The sequence below is a fragment of the Molossus molossus genome, unplaced genomic scaffold, assembly GCF_014108415.1.
Source record: "Molossus molossus isolate mMolMol1 unplaced genomic scaffold, mMolMol1.p scaffold_m16_p_13, whole genome shotgun sequence".
Lineage (NCBI taxonomy): Eukaryota > Metazoa > Chordata > Mammalia > Chiroptera > Molossidae > Molossus > Molossus molossus.
Genome location: NW_023425348.1, coordinates 47,464,187 through 47,483,511, shown reverse-complemented (window position 1 = coordinate 47,483,511; position 19,325 = coordinate 47,464,187). Strand labels below are relative to the sequence as shown.

At 37.4% G+C, this 19,325-nt stretch overlaps 1 protein-coding gene across 8 annotated transcripts in view; it reads right to left on the bottom strand.

The window, feature by feature from the left end:
- Positions 1 to 3,219: 3,219 nt before the first annotated feature.
- Positions 3,220 to 19,325, bottom strand: part of RRM1 (ribonucleotide reductase catalytic subunit M1) — a 40,950-nt gene continuing 24,844 nt past the window's right edge. For all 8 annotated transcript variants that reach the window (XM_036257835.1, XM_036257836.1, XM_036257834.1 and 5 more), the window contains 7 exons: positions 18,627 to 18,776; positions 18,200 to 18,421; positions 10,911 to 10,987; positions 7,960 to 8,095; positions 6,996 to 7,091; positions 5,712 to 5,900; positions 3,220 to 3,858 (listed from right to left, as the gene is read on the bottom strand). In XM_036257835.1, coding sequence (XP_036113728.1) covers positions 3,670 to 3,858; positions 5,712 to 5,900; positions 6,996 to 7,091; positions 7,960 to 8,095; positions 10,911 to 10,987; positions 18,200 to 18,421; positions 18,627 to 18,776 — 1,059 coding nt within the window. In that variant the 3' untranslated portion in view covers positions 3,220 to 3,669. The remainder of the gene's footprint in view (positions 3,859 to 5,711; positions 5,901 to 6,995; positions 7,092 to 7,959; positions 8,096 to 10,910; positions 10,988 to 18,199; positions 18,422 to 18,626; positions 18,777 to 19,325) is intronic.

Here is a 19,325-nt window from a genome sequence, read left to right as displayed (position 1 = left end):
GACTTAACATAACCTCTCTGTGCCTTACTTTCATGGGTAAAATTAAGATTTTTAAAAAGTTAATATGTAAAAAGCATTTAGAACACTGCCTGACATGTAGAAATGTCCAATTGGTGTTAGCTGTTTTTAAGTATATCAGTGTTTGTTCCTCTTATCACACCCACCACCACCAAACCATGCTCCCTGCAAAACTGGATGTGGGCTTTTGTTTTTTGTTTTTTTTTGATACATGCCCCTAACGGGAACCGAACCCAGGACTCTCTGGTCCACAGGTCAAAACTCCAACTGCTGAGCCACACCGGCCAGGGCTAGATGTGGGCTTTTTAATTATACAAAAAACCGGCCAAAGCTTTGACATCACTGCTCTCAGTTCCCAACTAAATGTTTAGCCTCCTCCCATCTTCCTCTTCTTCATTTGCATATTCAACAAGCAATGCTCAAGCATATCCTGTGTACCTATGGTGGCTATGTGCTTGAAATTCCAGTGAATACACCATTAAGTATACTATTACTCTGCTCTTCTGGAACTCACAGTCTGAAAGGAAAGCTAGGTCATCATCCATGACACTGAGGACAAAGCCAGACAGGAGGCCCACAGGGAATCTATAGCGGTTTAGGAAGGGACAAGTCTCTGTGGTCTGTTGTTGGTGGTCCAGGAAGATGGAAGTCTTCCCCGGCAATTTTCCTTTGTCCTGCACCCCAAGTCCAAAGGCAATCTGGAGGCAGAAACTCTTCTTCCTCAGGAGACCTCAGACTCTTTTCTCTTAAGGACTTCAACTGACTGGATGAGGGTACCCACATTATGAAAATTAACTTATTTACTCAGTCGATTGATTTAAATGTTAATTTCATCTAAAAATACCTTCACAGCACTATTTAGACTAGTATATGACTAAACAGCCTATCCAGCTGACACATGAAATTAACCATCACAGATGCCTAGGCTCAGAGCAAGTGTGGAAAACAGTGCCATAGCCAATCTGAAAAGATTAAGACAGCTCCTGAAACTCAAGGAAATCTGTCAAAACATTAACAGTGAATAGACAGAAACCATCCCTGGAGAAGCCCAGTCATCAGACTTATAAGACAAAGACATTAAAACAACTGTCTTAGATAATATGCTTGAAGAACTAAGGAAATACACGAACACACATGTAAAGGAAATCAGAAAAACAAAATATTAACAAAATCAGATCAGCACAGATATAGAATTATTAAAAAGTATCGAATTCTAGCCCAGCTGGTGTAGCTCAATGGATCGAGTGTTGTCTCATGGACTGAGAGTTCCTGGTTCGATTCCCAGTCAGGGCACATACTTGAATAAGGGGTGTGCAGGAGGCAGCCAATGTTTCTCTCTCATTGACATTTCTCTCTCCCTCCCCCTCTTAAAAAATTAATAAAGACATATTTAGCCCTGGCTGGTTTGGCTCAGCAGTAGAGCGGCCCGCAGACCAATGAGTCACGGGTTGGATTCTGGCCAAGATCATGTACCTCAGTTGCGGTTAGCCCCTGGTCCTGGTCAGGGTCATGCAGGAGGCAACCTGTCAATGTGTCCCTCTCATGTCAATGTTTCTCTCTCCCATTCTCTCCCTCTCACTCTATCTGAAGATAAACAGAAAAATATACTCAGATGAGGTTTAAAAAAATAATAATAAATAAATAAAACATATTTAAAAGAAATCATATTCTAGAGCATGAAGAAACAATAACTGAAATAAAAAACTCATGAAAGGGTTCAACAGTGTATTTGAGGAGGAAGAATCAGGGGACTTGAAGATAGGACAACTGAAATCATTGAGTCTGAGGAGCACGAAAAAAATGAAGAAAAGTGAACAGAGACTTGTGGGACACAAACAAGTAGACCCATAGATGCATTATGGGAGCCCTGGAAGGACAACAGAATGAGGCAAAAAGATTATCTGAAGACATAATGGCTGAAAATTTCCCAAGTTTAATGAAAGATGTGAATCTACCAATCCAAGCAGCTCAACAAACCACAGTAGGATAAACTAAGAGACCCACACCAAGACACATTATAATCAAACTGTCAAAAGCCATTGAGATGGTTATTATAGAAAATATAATAAATTAACAAGTGTTGCCAAAGACATGGAATAACTGAACTTTCATGAACTGCTGATAGAAATGTAAAATGGTGCAACAGCTGTAGAAAAAAATGGTGCAACTGCTCTAGAAACAGCTTGGCAATTCCTCCAGTGTTAAACAGATATTACCGCATATTCCAGCAGTTCCAATTCTAGGTATATACAAAACAGAATTAAAAGCAAGAATTCAAACAGATATTTGTGCATCAATGTTCACAGCATTATTCACAATAGCCAAAAGGTGGTATCTACATATAATTAAATGTTATTCAGCCTTTAAAAGGAAATTATTATACATGCTAAAGCATGGATAGACCTTGAAAACTGCTAAGAGAAATAAGCCAGACAGAAAAGAACATGTATTATATGATTCCATTTATATGCGGTACCTAGAATAGGATAATTCGAGACAGAAAGTAAAACAGAGACCACCAGGAATTGAGGGGAAAAGAGAATGGGAGTTACTATTTTTTATATAGTTTCTGACTCAGCAGTACAACATCGGCCCATGGACCAGAGTCGCGTTTCATCCCTGGCCCTGTTCAGGGTTGTGCGGGAGGCAACCAGTCAATGTGTTCCTCTCATGTGGATGTTTCTCTCTCTCCCTCCCACTCTATCTGAAGATAAATAGAAAAATATCCTTGAGTAAGGATTAAAAAGAGAAAAAAAATTTCCTCCTTGAACTCTCAAAGAACAAAAAAGGTTCTTTCAAGATGACATGAAAGGACCTGGAAAGTATTTTGCTAAGCAAAATAAATCAGTCAGAGAAAGACAAGTATCACATGATCTCTTATTTGTGGAATATAATGAATGAACAAAATAAGCTGACAAACAAAATAGATCCAAAGACATAGAAGTAGGGAACAGACTGACAAACCTCAGAGGGAAGGGGGTTAAGAAAAGATAAACTAAAGAACGGATACATATATATGCATAACCAATGGAGAGACAGTACCATGGAGGGGGGGGAGGCGGTGCACTCGCAGGAGCAAAGAGGAGGTTGTCAATGGGTAAAAAAGGCGGGACATCTGTAATACTTTCAACAATAAAGATGAACTAAAAAAAAAGTCTTATTTGACCTTTGTATGAAAAGAATGACAAAATTAGTCTCACATAATCACTTGAAAATGTTTATTTCAGAATGAGCCATTTTTAGCATGACCTTTTAGCATACAGATAAAGGTCCTCTTAGCACTTCTCAAGGGTTATGACACAATTTTGCTTCTATGGATCCAACAGTCAATGCAGCAAAACTGAGTCTCTATCAAAACTGAAGTCAACAGAAAATGAGGTGCCAGATGGGTAATGAAACCCTACTTAATCACTCCCTATTTGCAAGATGACTTCTTTTAAATTCTTAAAACTTCTACTCTGATTCCTAATATATCAATTTTTTAAAAAGTCATTCCTTTTATACTAGATAGAAACAATACTTTAAATCAATTGATCCTTTGGCTACAATAAGGTCCAGCAAAGCCTTACCACTTCAAGCAAATCTACTACACCTATCTATGCTCATAAAGTAGTCTGGCTATTGAAGTGCTGGTCTCATCTACATCTTTCCTCAGGATCCACACATCAGACACTCCTCTCTATTCTCCAAAGAGCACACCATGGCTGCTGTGTTCCTCTCCTTCTCTTCTTCCTCTTTTGATACTTTTTCCTTATCTTTCAGCTTCTCTTTATTTAGAGTGAACTGGATCGGATTAGCTGCTGGTCTTGTCCTTAAATAATACATCCCAGTCTTCAAACCCTATAAGGGAAGTAAATGCAAGTATTAGGAGAAACTGTGAGAACATTAGACATTCAAGACTAATGTTTAAGATATATTTCCATAAACCAGGTCATACTGTTTTCTAAATTTGAAATTCTATCTCCTCTAGGAAGCCCCCTCAAAAAACTTTAAAGAGAGAGACTCAGATGATATATTTTGTTCCTTTTATCCCTTAAACAAGCTTACCTCTTTGGAAATGTCAGATGTCTTTGTTCAAATACACACACACACACATACACACATATATATTTAAAATATTTATGTGTATGACTTCCAAGTTTGCCTAAGATAACATGTCTACCTCAGATTATAATTATTTAGAGGACTAGATTGTATCTTTGTATAAGAACAGATTATGACTACTTCAACAATAAGGATCATCATCTTTTATTCAGTTTCCCCAGTCCTGGCACATAGTATATGTTCAATAAATGTTAAATAAAAAGATAAATTTGGAGCAGGGAGGAGGGGGAGGTCAATGGGGGAAAAGGGGAGAGGAGACATCTGTAATACTTTCAACAATAAAGATGAATACAAACCAGAATCACAGGACTTAACAGCTGGCAATGACTAGCTATGTAATTGGTTTTTATATTATAGATAAAGTGGTGAAACAATGAATGCTTAAAGTTTTATTTTAGGAATGATAGCAGGGCACAGCAGAGATACCAGAAGCAGAGAGATAAGTTTGTAAGTTAAGAATTATAGTGGTAGAATAAAAAGATATTAAAAAACAATACAAAGAAATAACCAATACAATTTGGTAAATGACTGCATAGAGTAAAGAGAGGATCATATATCACTCCAAGGTTTCAAATCTAGGAATGAAATAATCTTAAAGAAACAAAAAAAGAATCCAAAGAGCTTGGCCTAGGTGGTGTGGCTTAGTGGATTGAGCATTGTCGCATGGTCTGAAGAGTCCAGGTTAGCCCTGGCCAGTTTGGCTCAGCAGTTGGAGTGTCGACCTGCGGTCCCGAGAGGCTCGGGTTCGGTTCCCGCTAAGGGCGCGTACCTCGGTTGCAGTTTGTCCCCGGCCCTGGTTGGTCGTGCGGGTGGCGGCCACTCGATGTGTCCCTTTCACATCGATGTTTCTCTCTCTCTCTCTCTCTCTCTCTCTCTGTTCCTGTCTCTCCCTCCCACTCTACCAGAACGAAAAAGGAAAAATGTCCTCAGGTGAGGATAAAAAAAAAGAGTCCAGGTTAAATTCCTGGTCAGGGCACATGCCTGGGTTGCAGGCTCAATACCCAGTGGGGGGTGTGCGGGAGGCAGCAGCCGATCAATATTTCTCTCTCACATCAATGTTTCTGTCTCTCTCTCCCTTCCTCCCTCTCTAAAAAAAAAAAAAAAATCAATAAAACCAAATTAAAAAAAAAAAAAAAGTAAGAGCTTGACCTAGTACAAAAACCACAGGCTGGCCCTGGCCGGTTTGGTTCAGCGGTTAGAGTGTCGGCCTGCGGTCCTGAGAGACCCAGGTTCGGTTCCCGCTAAGGGCGCGTACCTCGGTTGCACTTTGTCCCCGGCCCTGGTCGGTTGTGTGGGTGGCAGCCACTCGATGTGTTCCTTTCACGTCCGTGTTTCTCTCTCTCTCTCTGTTCCTCTCTCTCCCTCCCACTCTACCTGAACAAAAAATGGAAAAATGTCCTCCGGTGAGGATAAAAAAATAAAAAAAATAAAAAAAAAAAAAAAAAAACCACAGGCTGGTTTTAACTTATTGGATTTGAAGGGAAAGAACTTCTAGATGGCAATGTTTAATAGTAGCAAGAATATAAAACTCTTTCAATTCCAAAATTTCCCAAGTTGGCAGTAAGTCCTCCTCGACTCGTTCCACCAACCTGCTTCCAGCCGTAGAAGTGCATACTAGTGAGTTTGCCATAGTTAGGCTCAGCAATATGGATGTTCAAAGACTGGCTTTGATCAATGAAAGCGCCTCTCTCGGCTGCCATCTTGAGAACAGTTTTCTGAGAGATTTCCCATACAGTTTTGTAAAGTTGCTTCAGGTCATCAGGAATTTCTGGTATGCTCTGAAGAAGGGAAGCCAAATATTTATTGTACTCCAGTTCATGAAAGCAGTATGATTAACAGAATACTGACCCAAGGATCTGGCCTTCTACTTCCTGCCAGATCTGACTCTACCATTCAGTATAATACATTATGATCCTTATCAGGTTTCCTAAGTCTGCTCACCTCTGGCTTAGAAAGTCCAACAAAATCCCATCTAACCAACAAAATACCAGTCTGGTGGTAAGATCCATCTTTAAGTTAGTTTATGGCCTAAACATTGTGCTAGAAGCACTTAACAAAGGGAAGAAAGTTAGAGCTAAAGAGCAATAAATGATCCTTGAGCTTTGAAGAAAATACAAATAATCAGGGCCATACCACACAGGGACATGATCCAGAGAAGCAAAAACAAAACCCTTTAAGTAAGTTAGGATTCCACAAACTCCATTTACAGCCAACCAAAACAGAATTTCTTAGGTCCACGATTAACTTGAATCAAAGCACAGACAATGGCTAACGCTACTGTTTCCATATATATATATATATATATATAAAAATACTGAAATGTTACAGGAATCTTTATCTGTGTTGTCAATCAGACCAATATTTAGCCAGAAACCTCTATCTACAAATAACTGATTCTCAGCTGCAAATATTTTATTGTTAAACACTATTTGTGGCTCTGTCTTTTGGACTATCAGTTCTCTATCTCCACCATACTTTTAAATTAAGTTTGACTCTAATTTCAGACTTTATGCCAGTGGTCCCCAAACTTTGCTGCACACTGAAATTACCTAGGGGATCCTTAAAAAATACTGATGCCTGGTTCCCATTCCCAGACATTCTCATTTAATTGGTATGAGGTATAACCTAACCTTCAGAATTTTAAAAGCTCCCCAATTGATTCTAATATACAGAGAAGCTGGGAAGTACTGCTTTATATTATTGCACAAACAAAAGGCCTAGCTATGTGAAGATGTATATAATCCCTGTGCAAGAATGGAGAGGTGAACAGAGCTACATAAAACCTATGACCACAGTGAATAGATATTCTTTCTCCACTGCCTGGGATAAGTGAGAAGGTACCAACTTAGTTCACTTGTTTTTTCATTCTGTACCTGGATAGAGCCATTGCATGCAATAATCTGATTTTTCATCTCTTCATTCCACAAGCCCTGCTCAGTAAGATCTTTCAGTAAGTGAGGATTTACAATCTGAATGGAAAAGAAGACATAAAGGAATAAATAACAATAATGGGGCCTAAACAGAATCACAGACCTAAAGCTTAAAGTAAATAATATCACTGAAGAATTATTTACATTAGCTTGATAACTTCAACTTTTTTATAAAACTGAGAGGCCCATTCCATTACACAAAAGTTATATTCCTTTAAAATCTTGATTTTTTTTTTTCTTTTACAAGAACTATAATATATGGTATTTGCAAAAGTGAAAAGAACTAACATTGCCTAAGCCAGGTAAATCTATGTGGATTGATTCTTTTTCTTCCTAAATAAGATTACAATAAATACTTATGAAAAAAAATTAGAAATGCTATGTATTCACCCCCAAACTTTACAGAAATTTATTTCAAGATAGCAGCAAATTCAAATAAAAATATTGTAAATTAGTAGTTCTCAACCGTAGCTGTTCGTCACAATTACCTGGGAACCTTAAAAATAATAAACACTGGTCCCACTCACCAAAAATTCTAATTTATAACCAAGGCTGAGAACTACTGTCTTAAATAACGCTTCTACATATATTTTAAGTATCACCAACTTAAACATCTGATGTTGTAGTATACACCACTATGATTACAGAATGGTTAAATATCACATGAATTCTAATATCAAGTTACTTTCACACTCAACCTTCAATCATTCATTCTTTTGGCAGATATTTATTAAATGCCTAATGATGTGCTGAAATAACCTAGAACAATATTAGGGATGAAGATGACTTACTTTATCAAAGCTTTGACCCCATACTAAGAAAAAGAGTCACACTAAATATGTGTTAGCATTTACTCCCAACATTAGGCTCTTGAAAGATTTCCCTGTAGGTCTGGTTGTGATCTCACCTGAAATTCTCCTGACAAGACTCTGCGAGTGTAGATGTTACTGGTATAAGGTTCAATGGACTCATTATTTCCCAGAATCTGAGCAGTGGAAGCAGTAGGCATCGGGGCAATAAGTAAACTGTTTCTTATACCATATCTAAAGAAAAGGAGATTATTAGGTGCTGATCCTAAAGCTACAATCTGCAGGAAGGTGGCTACTTTAAGTCATTGTAGTTAAATGCACCTACTCTGAGTAACATAAGACATGCTAATTTAGACACACATATGGATTTTTAATTTAACCCCTACAGGGATGCAACTCCACAATATGGGGGGTATAGCTCACCCCTCTCCTAAATGCCTGACTCCCAAAGAGAATTAGCACAACAGTTTCTACTGCTGGCAATCCTTACTATGCCATGACTTATGCCACTTGCACTGTGGTACTCAGGAATCACAGCACTTGATATACTATCTTGCCCAAGGAAACACTCAAATGGCTGTTGGGAGTGTCCCCAACCTGTATCAGGGTACACTCATTCAAACCTCACTCTTTTTTTCTAAATGCCTATGTGATCACTGTGTTAGGCCCTTTCAGGAAACATAATGACGTGAAAGTGGTCAGAATCAGACACCCATCACCACAATTCTCCATTATCCAGAATAGGACACTGAATAGGGAAAACTATGCTCAAAGATATTCCTGACTTGCTCCATTACGTCTTCAATTATAAGTTCCTAGAAGAATGTTAACATCTTGCCCGGCAAGTGTGGATGTGGATTGAGTGTTGTCCCATGGACTGAGAGGTACTGGTTCGATTCCCAGTCAGGGCACATGCCCAGGTTTCAGGCTTGTCCCCAGTAGGGGGTGTGTAGGAGGCAGTCAACTGATGTCTTTCTCTCACATCGCTATTTCTATCTCTCTCTCCCTTCTTCACTCTCTTAAAAAAAAAAAAAAAAAAAAAATCAATAAAAACATATTAAAAATTATTTTAAATAAAAATATCAAAAGAATGTTAACATCTTTTGACTCTATTCTGTGCCAAAGAGTGCTTAAGGAAGAATATACTACTATCTGAGCCCTGAGAAAACTTCAACCTGCCCTCAGCTCATCCTTCAAAGTTCAGCCTAAGAGACACCTACCTACTCTAGAACATCTTTCCTGACTGGACAGACAACACTTAAGTTTCAAATATAAATATTTGCTCTGCAAACACTTTCTATGACCTGTACCTTTATGTATACTTAAACTATTTGTGTTACATGTCTTACTTTACTTAATCTTAAATTTCTCAAATCCAAAGTTTGACTTTCCCACATTCTATACCTCAGGATTCATAGTGCTTAGTACAGACCCTCATATCCTAATCGAGTCTGTACAACTGGATTCTCACTGTCAGTCTAGTTGTGAGGCATCGAGCAAACCACCAGCTATCTCTATGGAAATAGTGGTTCCTGTCCACAGACAGGAAAATGTTTTGAAAACTCATATAAATATATGAAATAGCCAAACTACGTAATTATCTGTAATCATTAAAAACATTAGGTAGAACTACATGTACTAAAAGAGAAAGATCTCTCAAATAAATTTTAAAATATCAAGATTGGTCACATTTATATAACAAAACCATGTGTGCATCTGCAAATGCACTAAAAAAATCTAGAAAAATACACACCATTAACAATGGTGATCTCAGGGAAAAGGAGTAAGTTGTTTTTCTGTTTTGTGGGACAAATAGTTGGTTGAAGAGGTATAAAGAAAGGTTTATACTTATTTCTGTATTTGATCTTATCAGTGAATGTGTATTAACAAAAAATTTTAAATTGTATATAAAAATATATATAGTATTTTGAGAAAAAAACAGAGTACATGTCCATTTTTTTTTACATTTGCATTTGCACATAACTACACACATGCACACATGCTCAGAAGTAAATCTGAAGGATGACAGACAAAAAAATGCAACCAGGTTTTTGGGGGGAGGTAGTATTGGGATAATTTTCATTTTATTCCCTTTCCACACATAGGTTTTTCTAAAACTTTGAACATGTACTATTTGAGTAATAAAAAAAATTTTTAAGAAAAATGGGTATTTTTTTAAAAAGCATTTTAAAGCTACTGCTTCTTTCTTCAAACAAAAATTCTGCAAATGTATTAACTCAGAGATGACACTCATCATGGCAGAAAATGAAAACAACTTGTTTCATTATTCACTCAGCAAAACATTCTGTCTGCCCTCAAATCTCTTATGTTTATTAGTTCGAAAGACCTAGAAAAACTCATTTTTACATTTTTCTTTATTCCATTTCATTCCAAAAGCTCTTCCAAGATTTCTAATTCCTATGACAATCAATTCAACAAAACTCACTTATATGCCCAATGTAGTTAAGCAATAAATAAAAGTGAAACATGTTTAAAAAGCAAGCACTCTTAAAAATACAAAGATTTAATGAGAAAAAGAATTACCTAATCCAGGTAGTTAAGCCCCTAAAAAACAAGATTAACTGATATCTACCATGTATTGAAATACTTTCATGCGCCAAGCCATTTGCAGGTTACTATATATGTATTATATTATAATATATTAAAAAAATTTTTTCTTTATTGATTTTTATAGAAAGAGGGAGAGAGAGAGAGAGAGAGAGAGAGAGAGAGAGAGACACTGAGAGAGAACATCGACTGGCCGCCTCCTGCATGCCCCACACTAGGGATTGGGCCCACAACCTGGGCATGTGCCCTGAATCAAACCAATGACCTCTTGGTACATGGGTCAACACTCAACCACTGAGCCATACCGGCCGGGCTAAATATTATAAAATATTTTAGAAAAGTTCTGCAGATAGATCACTTTAGCTCCACATAAAAGAGAAAAAATGAGTTTCAGAAATGAAAATAACAGCTAACTTCTGAAGAGCCAGAGTGAAAACCTGAACCCTGCTTACTTCGAAGCTAATTTACATGTTTTACTTACTTTGCAATCTTCTCCTTGAGAAGTTTCCAGTCCCATAGGTCTGTGGGAGTAACATTCCACATATCATACTGAAGGATCTAAGGAATAAACAAGTCAATTGATGATAAATAACTCTATGATGATTTAAAACTATGACAAAAACCAAACAAATGAGTAACTGGCCAACTTCCACCCCCACCCCCGCCCCAATCCCCCAAAATGCTGTCTTCTAGTAGAACTGTGTAAGGAATACAAGGTCCAGAGATTTTCCTGGACAAATTTCCATTATATATATATCATCTTTACCTATTCCCCTACTGATAGACACTGAGGTTGTTTCCATATCTTGACTATTGTAAATAATGCAGTAATGAACATAGGGGTGCATATATTTCAAATTAGTGTCTTGGATTTCTTCAGATAAATACCCAGAAGTAGAATTACTAGGTCATATAGCATTCTATTTTTATTTTTTTCTAGGAACCCGAATACTATTTTCCATAGTAGCTACACCAACTTACAATCCCAGCAATAGTGCACACCGATTTCTTTTCTTCATTCTCCCCAACAAACTTGCTGGTTGCTGATGTATTGATGATAGCCACTCTGACTGGTGTGAGGTAATCTCATTGTTGTCTGATTTGAGTTTCCTTGATTTGCAATGTTGAGCATCTTTTCATCTTATGTTCTTTTTGGAGAAATGTGTGTTCAGGTCCTCTGCCCATTTTTTATTCAGTTTGGTTTTTTGGTATTGTCTTGAGTCCCTTATATATTTTGGATATTAACCCCTTACCAAGTGTATCATTGGTAAGTATTTTCTTACATTCAGTAGGTTTTTTAATTTTACTGAAACCTCCTTTGCTGTGCAAAAACTTTTTAGTCTGATGTAGTCCCACATTTATTTTTCCTTGTTTTCCTTGCCTGGGGAAACATATCCAACAAAATATTGCTAAGAGCAATGTCAAAGACTTTACTGCTTGTTTTCTTCCAGTTTTATGGCCTGTCTTACATTTAAGCCTTTAATCCATTTGATTTGTATATATGGTGAAAAAGGGTTGTCTAGTTTCACTTTTTAAAATATATCTCCAGTTTTCCCAACATTATTCATTAGACTGTCTTTACCACACTGTATATTCTAGCCTGCTTTGTCATAGATAAGTCAACCATATAGGTGTGGGTTTATTTCTGAGCTTTTTCTATTCTGATGCATTGATATATGTGTGTTTTGCCAGTACCAGGCTGTTTTGATTATAAAAGCCTTGTATAATATTTTGATATCAAGAGCATACCTCCAACTTTGTTCTCCTTTCTCAAGGTAGCTTCGGCTATTCAGAATCTTTGTTTCCATATAAATTTTAGGATTATTTGTCCTAGTTGTGAAAAAATGTCATTGGTATTTTGATAGAAATTGCATTGAATCTGTGTATTGCTTTGGATAGTATGGAGATTTTAAAGCGTTAATACTTCCTGTCCACGAGCATAGTATAGTATAGTCTTCCAATTTTTTTTGTTTTTGTATCTCCTTCGATGTCTTCTAGTTTCTCGAATACAGGTCTTTTTCCTCCTTGGTAATATTTATTTCTAGGTATTTAATTCTATTTGATGCAATTATAAATGTGTTTTCGTAATTTCTTTTTGATATTTTGTTATTGGTGTATAAAAATGCTACCAATTCCTGAATATTAATTTTGTATCCTGCTATTTTAATAAATTTATTAGTTCTAATAGTTTCTTGGTGGACTCTTTAAGGTTCTTTGTATATACTATGCCATCTGCAAATAATAAAGTTTTACTTCAATTTATATGCCTTTTCTTTTTTAATGTTCCTATTGATTTTAGAGAGGAAGGGAGAGAAACATCAATTGGTTGTCTCCTGCATGCCCCCTGGGGATCAAGCCTGCAACCTGGGCATTTACCCTGAGTGGGTATCAAACCTGAGACCTTTTGGTGCACTGGACAATGCTCAACCAGAGCCACACTGGCCAGGGCCCTTTTATTTCTTTTCTGATTACTATAGTTAGGACTTCCAACACTATGTTAAATAAAGGTGGTGAAAGCAGACATTCTAGTTTTGTTCGTGATCTTCAGCAAAAAGCTTTCAGCTTTTCAGAGCTGAGTATGTTGCCTGAGGATTTGTCACGGTGGCCTTTATTATAGTGAAGTATGTTTCCTCTGTTCCCACTTTGTTGAGTTTTTATCATAAATGGATGCTAGATTCTGTCAAATGCTTTTTCTGCATCTATTGATATAATCATGATTTCTATCCTTTATTTTATGTAGTACATCACGTTAATTGATTTACACATATTGAACCAACCTTGCATCCCAAGAATAAAACCCACTGGATCGTGGTGTATGCTTTTTTTAATGTATTGCTGAATAGAGTGTGCTAATATTTTATTAAAAATATTTTGTGGCCCTGGCTGGTTTGGCTCAGCAGTTAGAACATCAGGCCCACGGACCAATGAGTCCTGGGTTCAATTCTGGTCAAGGGCACATACCTCAGTTGTGGTTCATCCCTGGCCCTGGTCAGGGCCATGTGGGAGCCAACCAGTCAATGTCTCTCTTTCACATCAATGTTTTGCTCTCTCTCTCTCCCTCCCTCCCACTCTATCTGAAGATAAATGGAAAAATATCCTTAGGTAAAAAATTTTTTTAAAGATATTTTTGTGTCAGCCTTGGCCAGTTTGGATCAGTGGTTAGAGTGTTGGACCAAAGACCAGAGTCGCGGGTTTGATTCTGTTCAAGGGCACATACCTGGTTGCATTTCAATCCCTGGCCCCGATTGGAGTCGTGAGGGAGGCAACCAGTTGATGTGTCTCTCTCATGTTGTCTCTCTCTCTTGCTCTCTCTCTCATTCTATCTGAAAATAAATGGGGAAAAAAGTATTCTTGGGTGAGGATTTAAAAAAAAAGATATTTTTGTGTCTATGTTAATCAGGGATATTCACCTATAATTCTTTTCTTCCATAGTGTCTGTCTAGTTTTGGTAGTAGGGTAATGCTTCCCTCATAAAATCAATTTGGGAGACTTCCCTCTTCCTCAATTTTTTTGAAAAGTTTGAAAATATTCTTAACTTTTCATTTTGGTTGCTATGGCCAGTGTGGCTTATGGTTAGAGCATGGGCCCGCATACCAAAGTGTCATGAGTTTAATCCCTGGCCCCATCCAGAGTGCGAGCAGGAGGCAACCAGTTGATGAATCTCCCTCACATTGATATTTCTCTCTCCCCCTCCTTTCCTCCCTTTACACTCTCTCTATAAAAAAAAAAAAAAAAAAAAAAATCAATAGAAAAAATATCCTCAGGTGAGGATTAACAAAAATATTAAAATTTTATTGTACAATACACATAACATAAAATTTAACATCTTAACTTAGTTTTTAAGTACACAGTTCAGCAGTATTAAATACATACACATTGTTGTGCAACCATCAACACCATCCATCTCCAGAACTCTTATCATCCTGCAAAACAGAAATTCCATATCCACTTAATAACTTTCATTCCCCCACCCACCAACTCCTGGGAACTACCTTTTTACTTACTGTTTTTCATAAGTTTGATTATTCCAGGTACCTCACATAAGTGACAGAATATACTATTTGGTTTCTTTCCCTGAGCATAATATCCTCAAGGTTCACCCATATTGTGGCATGAGTCAGAAATCAGACTTTTTTTAAAATTTATTTTTCGATTACAGTTCACATACAATATTACATTAGTTTCAGGTGTACAACACGGTGATTAGATATTTATATATACCTTACAAAGTGATCACTCCAATAAGTCTAGTACCCTTCGGATACCATACATAGCTATTACGGTATTACTGGCTATAGTCCTTGAGCTGTACTTTACATACTCATAGTTATTTTTTTACTGGTAACTTGTATTTTTTAATCCCTTTTACCTTTTTCACCCATTCCAACTCACCTCCCATCTGGCAACCATCAATATGGTCTTTGTATATGTCTGTTCATTTAATTTTGCTTTTTAGATTCTACATATAAGCACACCACCATATGTCTCTTTCTCTGTCTCACTTATTTCATTCAGCATAATACCCTCTAGGTCCATCCATGTTGTTGCAAAAGATTTCATTCTTATTCATGGCTGAGTAATATTCCATTGTATACATGCCACATCGTCTTCATCCATTTGTCTGTTGATAGGCACTGAGGTTGTTTCCATATGTTGACTATTGTAAATAATATTGCAGTGAATATAGTGGTACATATATCTTTTCAAATTAGTGTTTTGGATTTCTTGATAACAGCCATTCTGACTGCTGCGAGGTAATCTCATTGTGCTTTTGATCTGCATTTCCCTGATGATGAGTGATGTTGAGCATCTTTTCATATGACTGTTGGCCATTGATATGTCCTCTTTGGAGAAATGTCTATTCGGGTCCTCTGCCCATTTTTAAATTATACTGCGCGCGCTCTCTCTCTCTCTCTCTCTCTCTCTCTCTCTCTCTCTCGGTATTAAGCTGTATGAACTCAGTAGGTTGTCTTTTCATTTTGTTGATGGATTCTTTTGCTGTGCAAAATCATTTTAGTTTAATGGAGTCCCACTGTTCATTTTTGTTTGTTTCCCTTGCCTAGGAAGACATATCCAAAAAGATTTGTTCAGAGCAATGTCAGAGTTTACTGTCAGTTTTCTTTTGGGAGTTTTATGGTTTCAAATCTTACATTTAAGTCTTTCATAGATTTTTATTCAATTTCATTAATAGTTATCGGTCGGTCTGTTCATATTTTATGTTTCTTCTTGATTCAGCCTTGAAAGATCGTATGTTTCTAGGAATTTATGCATTTCTTGCAGGTTGTCCAATTTGTTAACATATAATTGTTCACAGCATTTTCTTACAATCCTTTGTATTTCTGTGGTGTCAGTTTTCACTTCCTTCATTTCTGATTTTATCTGGGTCCTTTCTACAATTTTGGGATTTGTTTGTTCTTTTCATAGTTACTTCAGGTATAAGGTTACATTATTTGAGGTTTTCCTTATTTCTTGAATTAGGCCTGTATTGCTAAGAATTTCCCTCTTAGAACTGCTTGGGCTGTGTCCCATAAATTTTGTTACATTTTACTTTCATTTTCATTTGTCACAGGTATCTTTTGATTTCCATACTGTTAATCCATTCATTGTTTAGTAGTGTATATTTTAACCTTCATGTGTTTTTCAGTTTTCTCCTTGTAACTGATACCTACTTTCATATCTTTGTGATCAAAGATGCTTATATGATTACACTCTTCTTAAATTTGGTGAGACTTGTTCTGTGACCTAATATGTGGTCTCTCCTGGAAAATATTCCATGTGCACTTGAAAAGAATGTATATTCTGCTACTTTGGGGTAAAATGTTCTAAAAATATCACTTAGTCTGATGTGTCATTTAAGGCCACTGTTTCCTTGTTGATTTTGTCTGGATGATCTATCCATTGATATCAAAGGGGTGTTAAAGTCCCCTATTATTACTGTATTGGTTGACCTCTCCCTTTATGTTCACCAATATTGGCTTTATATTTTTAGATGCTCCAACATTAGATGTGTAAATATTGTAAGTATTATGGCCTCTTGTCAGATGGAGCCCTTTATTATTATGAAATGCCCCTTCTTTGTCTCTCATAATAGTCTTTATTTTTTTTTTTGCAGTTGTTACCAAGTTCTATTTTATTTTTGTTCATCATGGTGTGACTTTTATTTTACTTATTTTATTGTTGACTGGATTACAAATGTCCCAGTCTTTGTTTTAACGTATATTTTGTCTGCCCAGCCAGTGTGGCTCAGTAGATTGAGTTGAGTGTTGTCCTATGGACTGAGAAGTCCCAGTTCGATTCCTGGTCAGGGCACATGCCTGGGTTGCGAGCTCGATCTCCAATGAGGGGGTCGTGGGGGTGTGCAGGAGGCAGCAAAACAATGTTTCTCTCTCACACTACTGTTTCTATCTCTCTCCCTTCCTTTCTGTAAAAAATCAATAACTGCCTTGGCCGGTTTGGCTCAGCGGTTTAGCTCTTTATCTTGCCTTCAATTTTAAATGACACCCTTGCTGTGTCAAGTAATCATGGTTTTAGGTCCTTTTCAAAAATTTTGAATATTTCATGCCAATCCCTTTATGGGGAATTTTTTCTTGAGAAATCAGCTGACAGTCTTATGGGAGCTCCCTTGTAGGTAACTGCGTTTCTCTTGTTGTTAAGATTCTCTTTGTATTTAACCTTGGTCATTTTAATTATGGTATGTGCCTCTTTGGTTTCATCTTGTTTGGGACTCTCTGCACTTCCTGGACTTGTACGTCTATTTCCTTCACCAGGTTAGGAAAATTTGTCATTATTTTTTCAAACAGGTTTTCAATTTCTTGCAAGAGCTACAAGGCATGCCAATGCTGCTGCTTATTTGGGGTTTCTGGACCTTTGAGAGATCTTAGAAAGTTTACAGCATAAGCCAAGGCAGGCCACTTTTGTGGAGGAACAGATGGAAGAGTCTCAGGCCAGGCAGGCACATTGGGTGGGTCAGGTGTCTCAAGAAATAACCAGGGCCAGGCAAACGGTTTTAGCCAGCATAATGGAGAGCAAAGATTTGGTGCAACCCTTCGCCACATCCACTGGGCAAGTTCAACAAAGGAACAGCAGCTCGAAATCAGTATGTTGGGAGGGCCGCACTCCTTCCAGAAGCTCTAGAGGAGATTATATTCTTTGCCTCTTTCAGCTTCTAGTGGCTATCAGCATTCCTGGGTTGTGGTGGCAATACTCCAATTTTTACACCCATGGTCATGTTGCCTCCTCTTCCTCTCTGTGTCTCTTATGAGAACAAGTCATTGGATTTAGGGCCTACCTGGAAAATCCAGGATAATTTCCTCTTCTCAAAATCTTTAATTACATCTGCAAAGACCCTTTTTAAACCAAATAAGGGAACATTCATAAGTTCTAGGAATTAGGATGTAAGCTTATCTTTTTGAGGACTATTGCAGGAACTCACAGGCAAAAAAAAATTTTTATCCAATATATCTAGTGTTTTCTGGCCATGCACACATGTACCATACACTTGCAGGCCATGCCAGGCTGTAGCAGAGCCCATGACATCCCAGCAGTTCCCAATCCAGCTGGCCTGCCTCCTCATGGCCAGTGATGTCTTGAGCGTAACACTCGAACACAGGGTAGACATCAAGTGGAGGGGAGACCACAGGAAAGTATAGCAGACGGAGGGTACACTGGGTGGAGCATGGGGCAAACTTACAGATTGTGTCCTGCAGCGCATGGAAAGGGAGGTCCACAGAATAAAAGAAGAAAAAGAAAAAAAACTATTCATATACTTACTCCTTTACTGACTGGAGAGCCCTCGTAGGTTTCATATGGTCCATGCTCCTTAGCCAGATCACAACTAGCTTCCAAGGCTCCATAATAAATGGTTTCAAAAATTTGCTTATTCAATAACTGGGCCTCTGGACTCTCAAAAGGATACCTCATCAGAATAAAAGCATCTGCCAGACCTTGTACCCCGATGCCAATGGGGCGATGACGTTTATTTGATATATATGCCTTTGTGTCAATAAGTTGAGAGAAGAAAGAGACATTACTAAACAGAAAAAGCAATATTTTATACCAAATGACACATGCTCTGTTTATCTGTTTTCTCACACCACTCCAATGATAACTATTTAAATAATGACTGGCAAGTAAACTGTGATAAACCCTCCATTTTAGATTTCAATAATTACCAATAGGTAGAGATATCTAGTCATACCTCTGGGATAGGGTAGTAGTTAATATCAATGATTTTATTCAAATTTCGGACAATGACTTTGGTGACTTCAGCCAGCTTCTTAAAGTCGTATGTGTGTTCTGATGTGACATACATATTCAGGGCCAGGGAAGCCAAGTTACAAACTGCAACCTGGAATGCAAAGAAAAAAGGTCAAGAATCACAAAATTTATATTCCCCCCTCCTCTGTTGATGACCCTAACATATAAGCCTCTAACACTCTGACATTAATCCCAGTACCTATTTACATATGAGTTGTAACATGCACCAGTGAAATAGATAAGAGAGAATCCTGTGTTCCATAGTACATGGTTATATTACCACTTATATCACATTGTGCTATAATTTTTTAAAAATATGTCTGAATAGATATGCACTGTCCAATACAATAGACCCTAACCACTTGGTGCTATTCAATCAAAATTAAATAAAATTCAGTTTCTCAGACTGACTAGTAACATTTCAAGTGTTCCACAGCCACCAGTTACAGAACATTTCCATCACTGCAGAAAGCTCTTCCAAATTACACGTGCCTACCTCACCTTCATTGAGATTCTGACAAGCCCTTAAAAAGAGGATCCCAGTTGGTGAATTTTGAAGAAGCTCTTCAGGAGATTCTCCCACTACATTCACTATAGTAGGTGGTGACACTTTAGAGGTAGGGATCATCTTACTTATCCC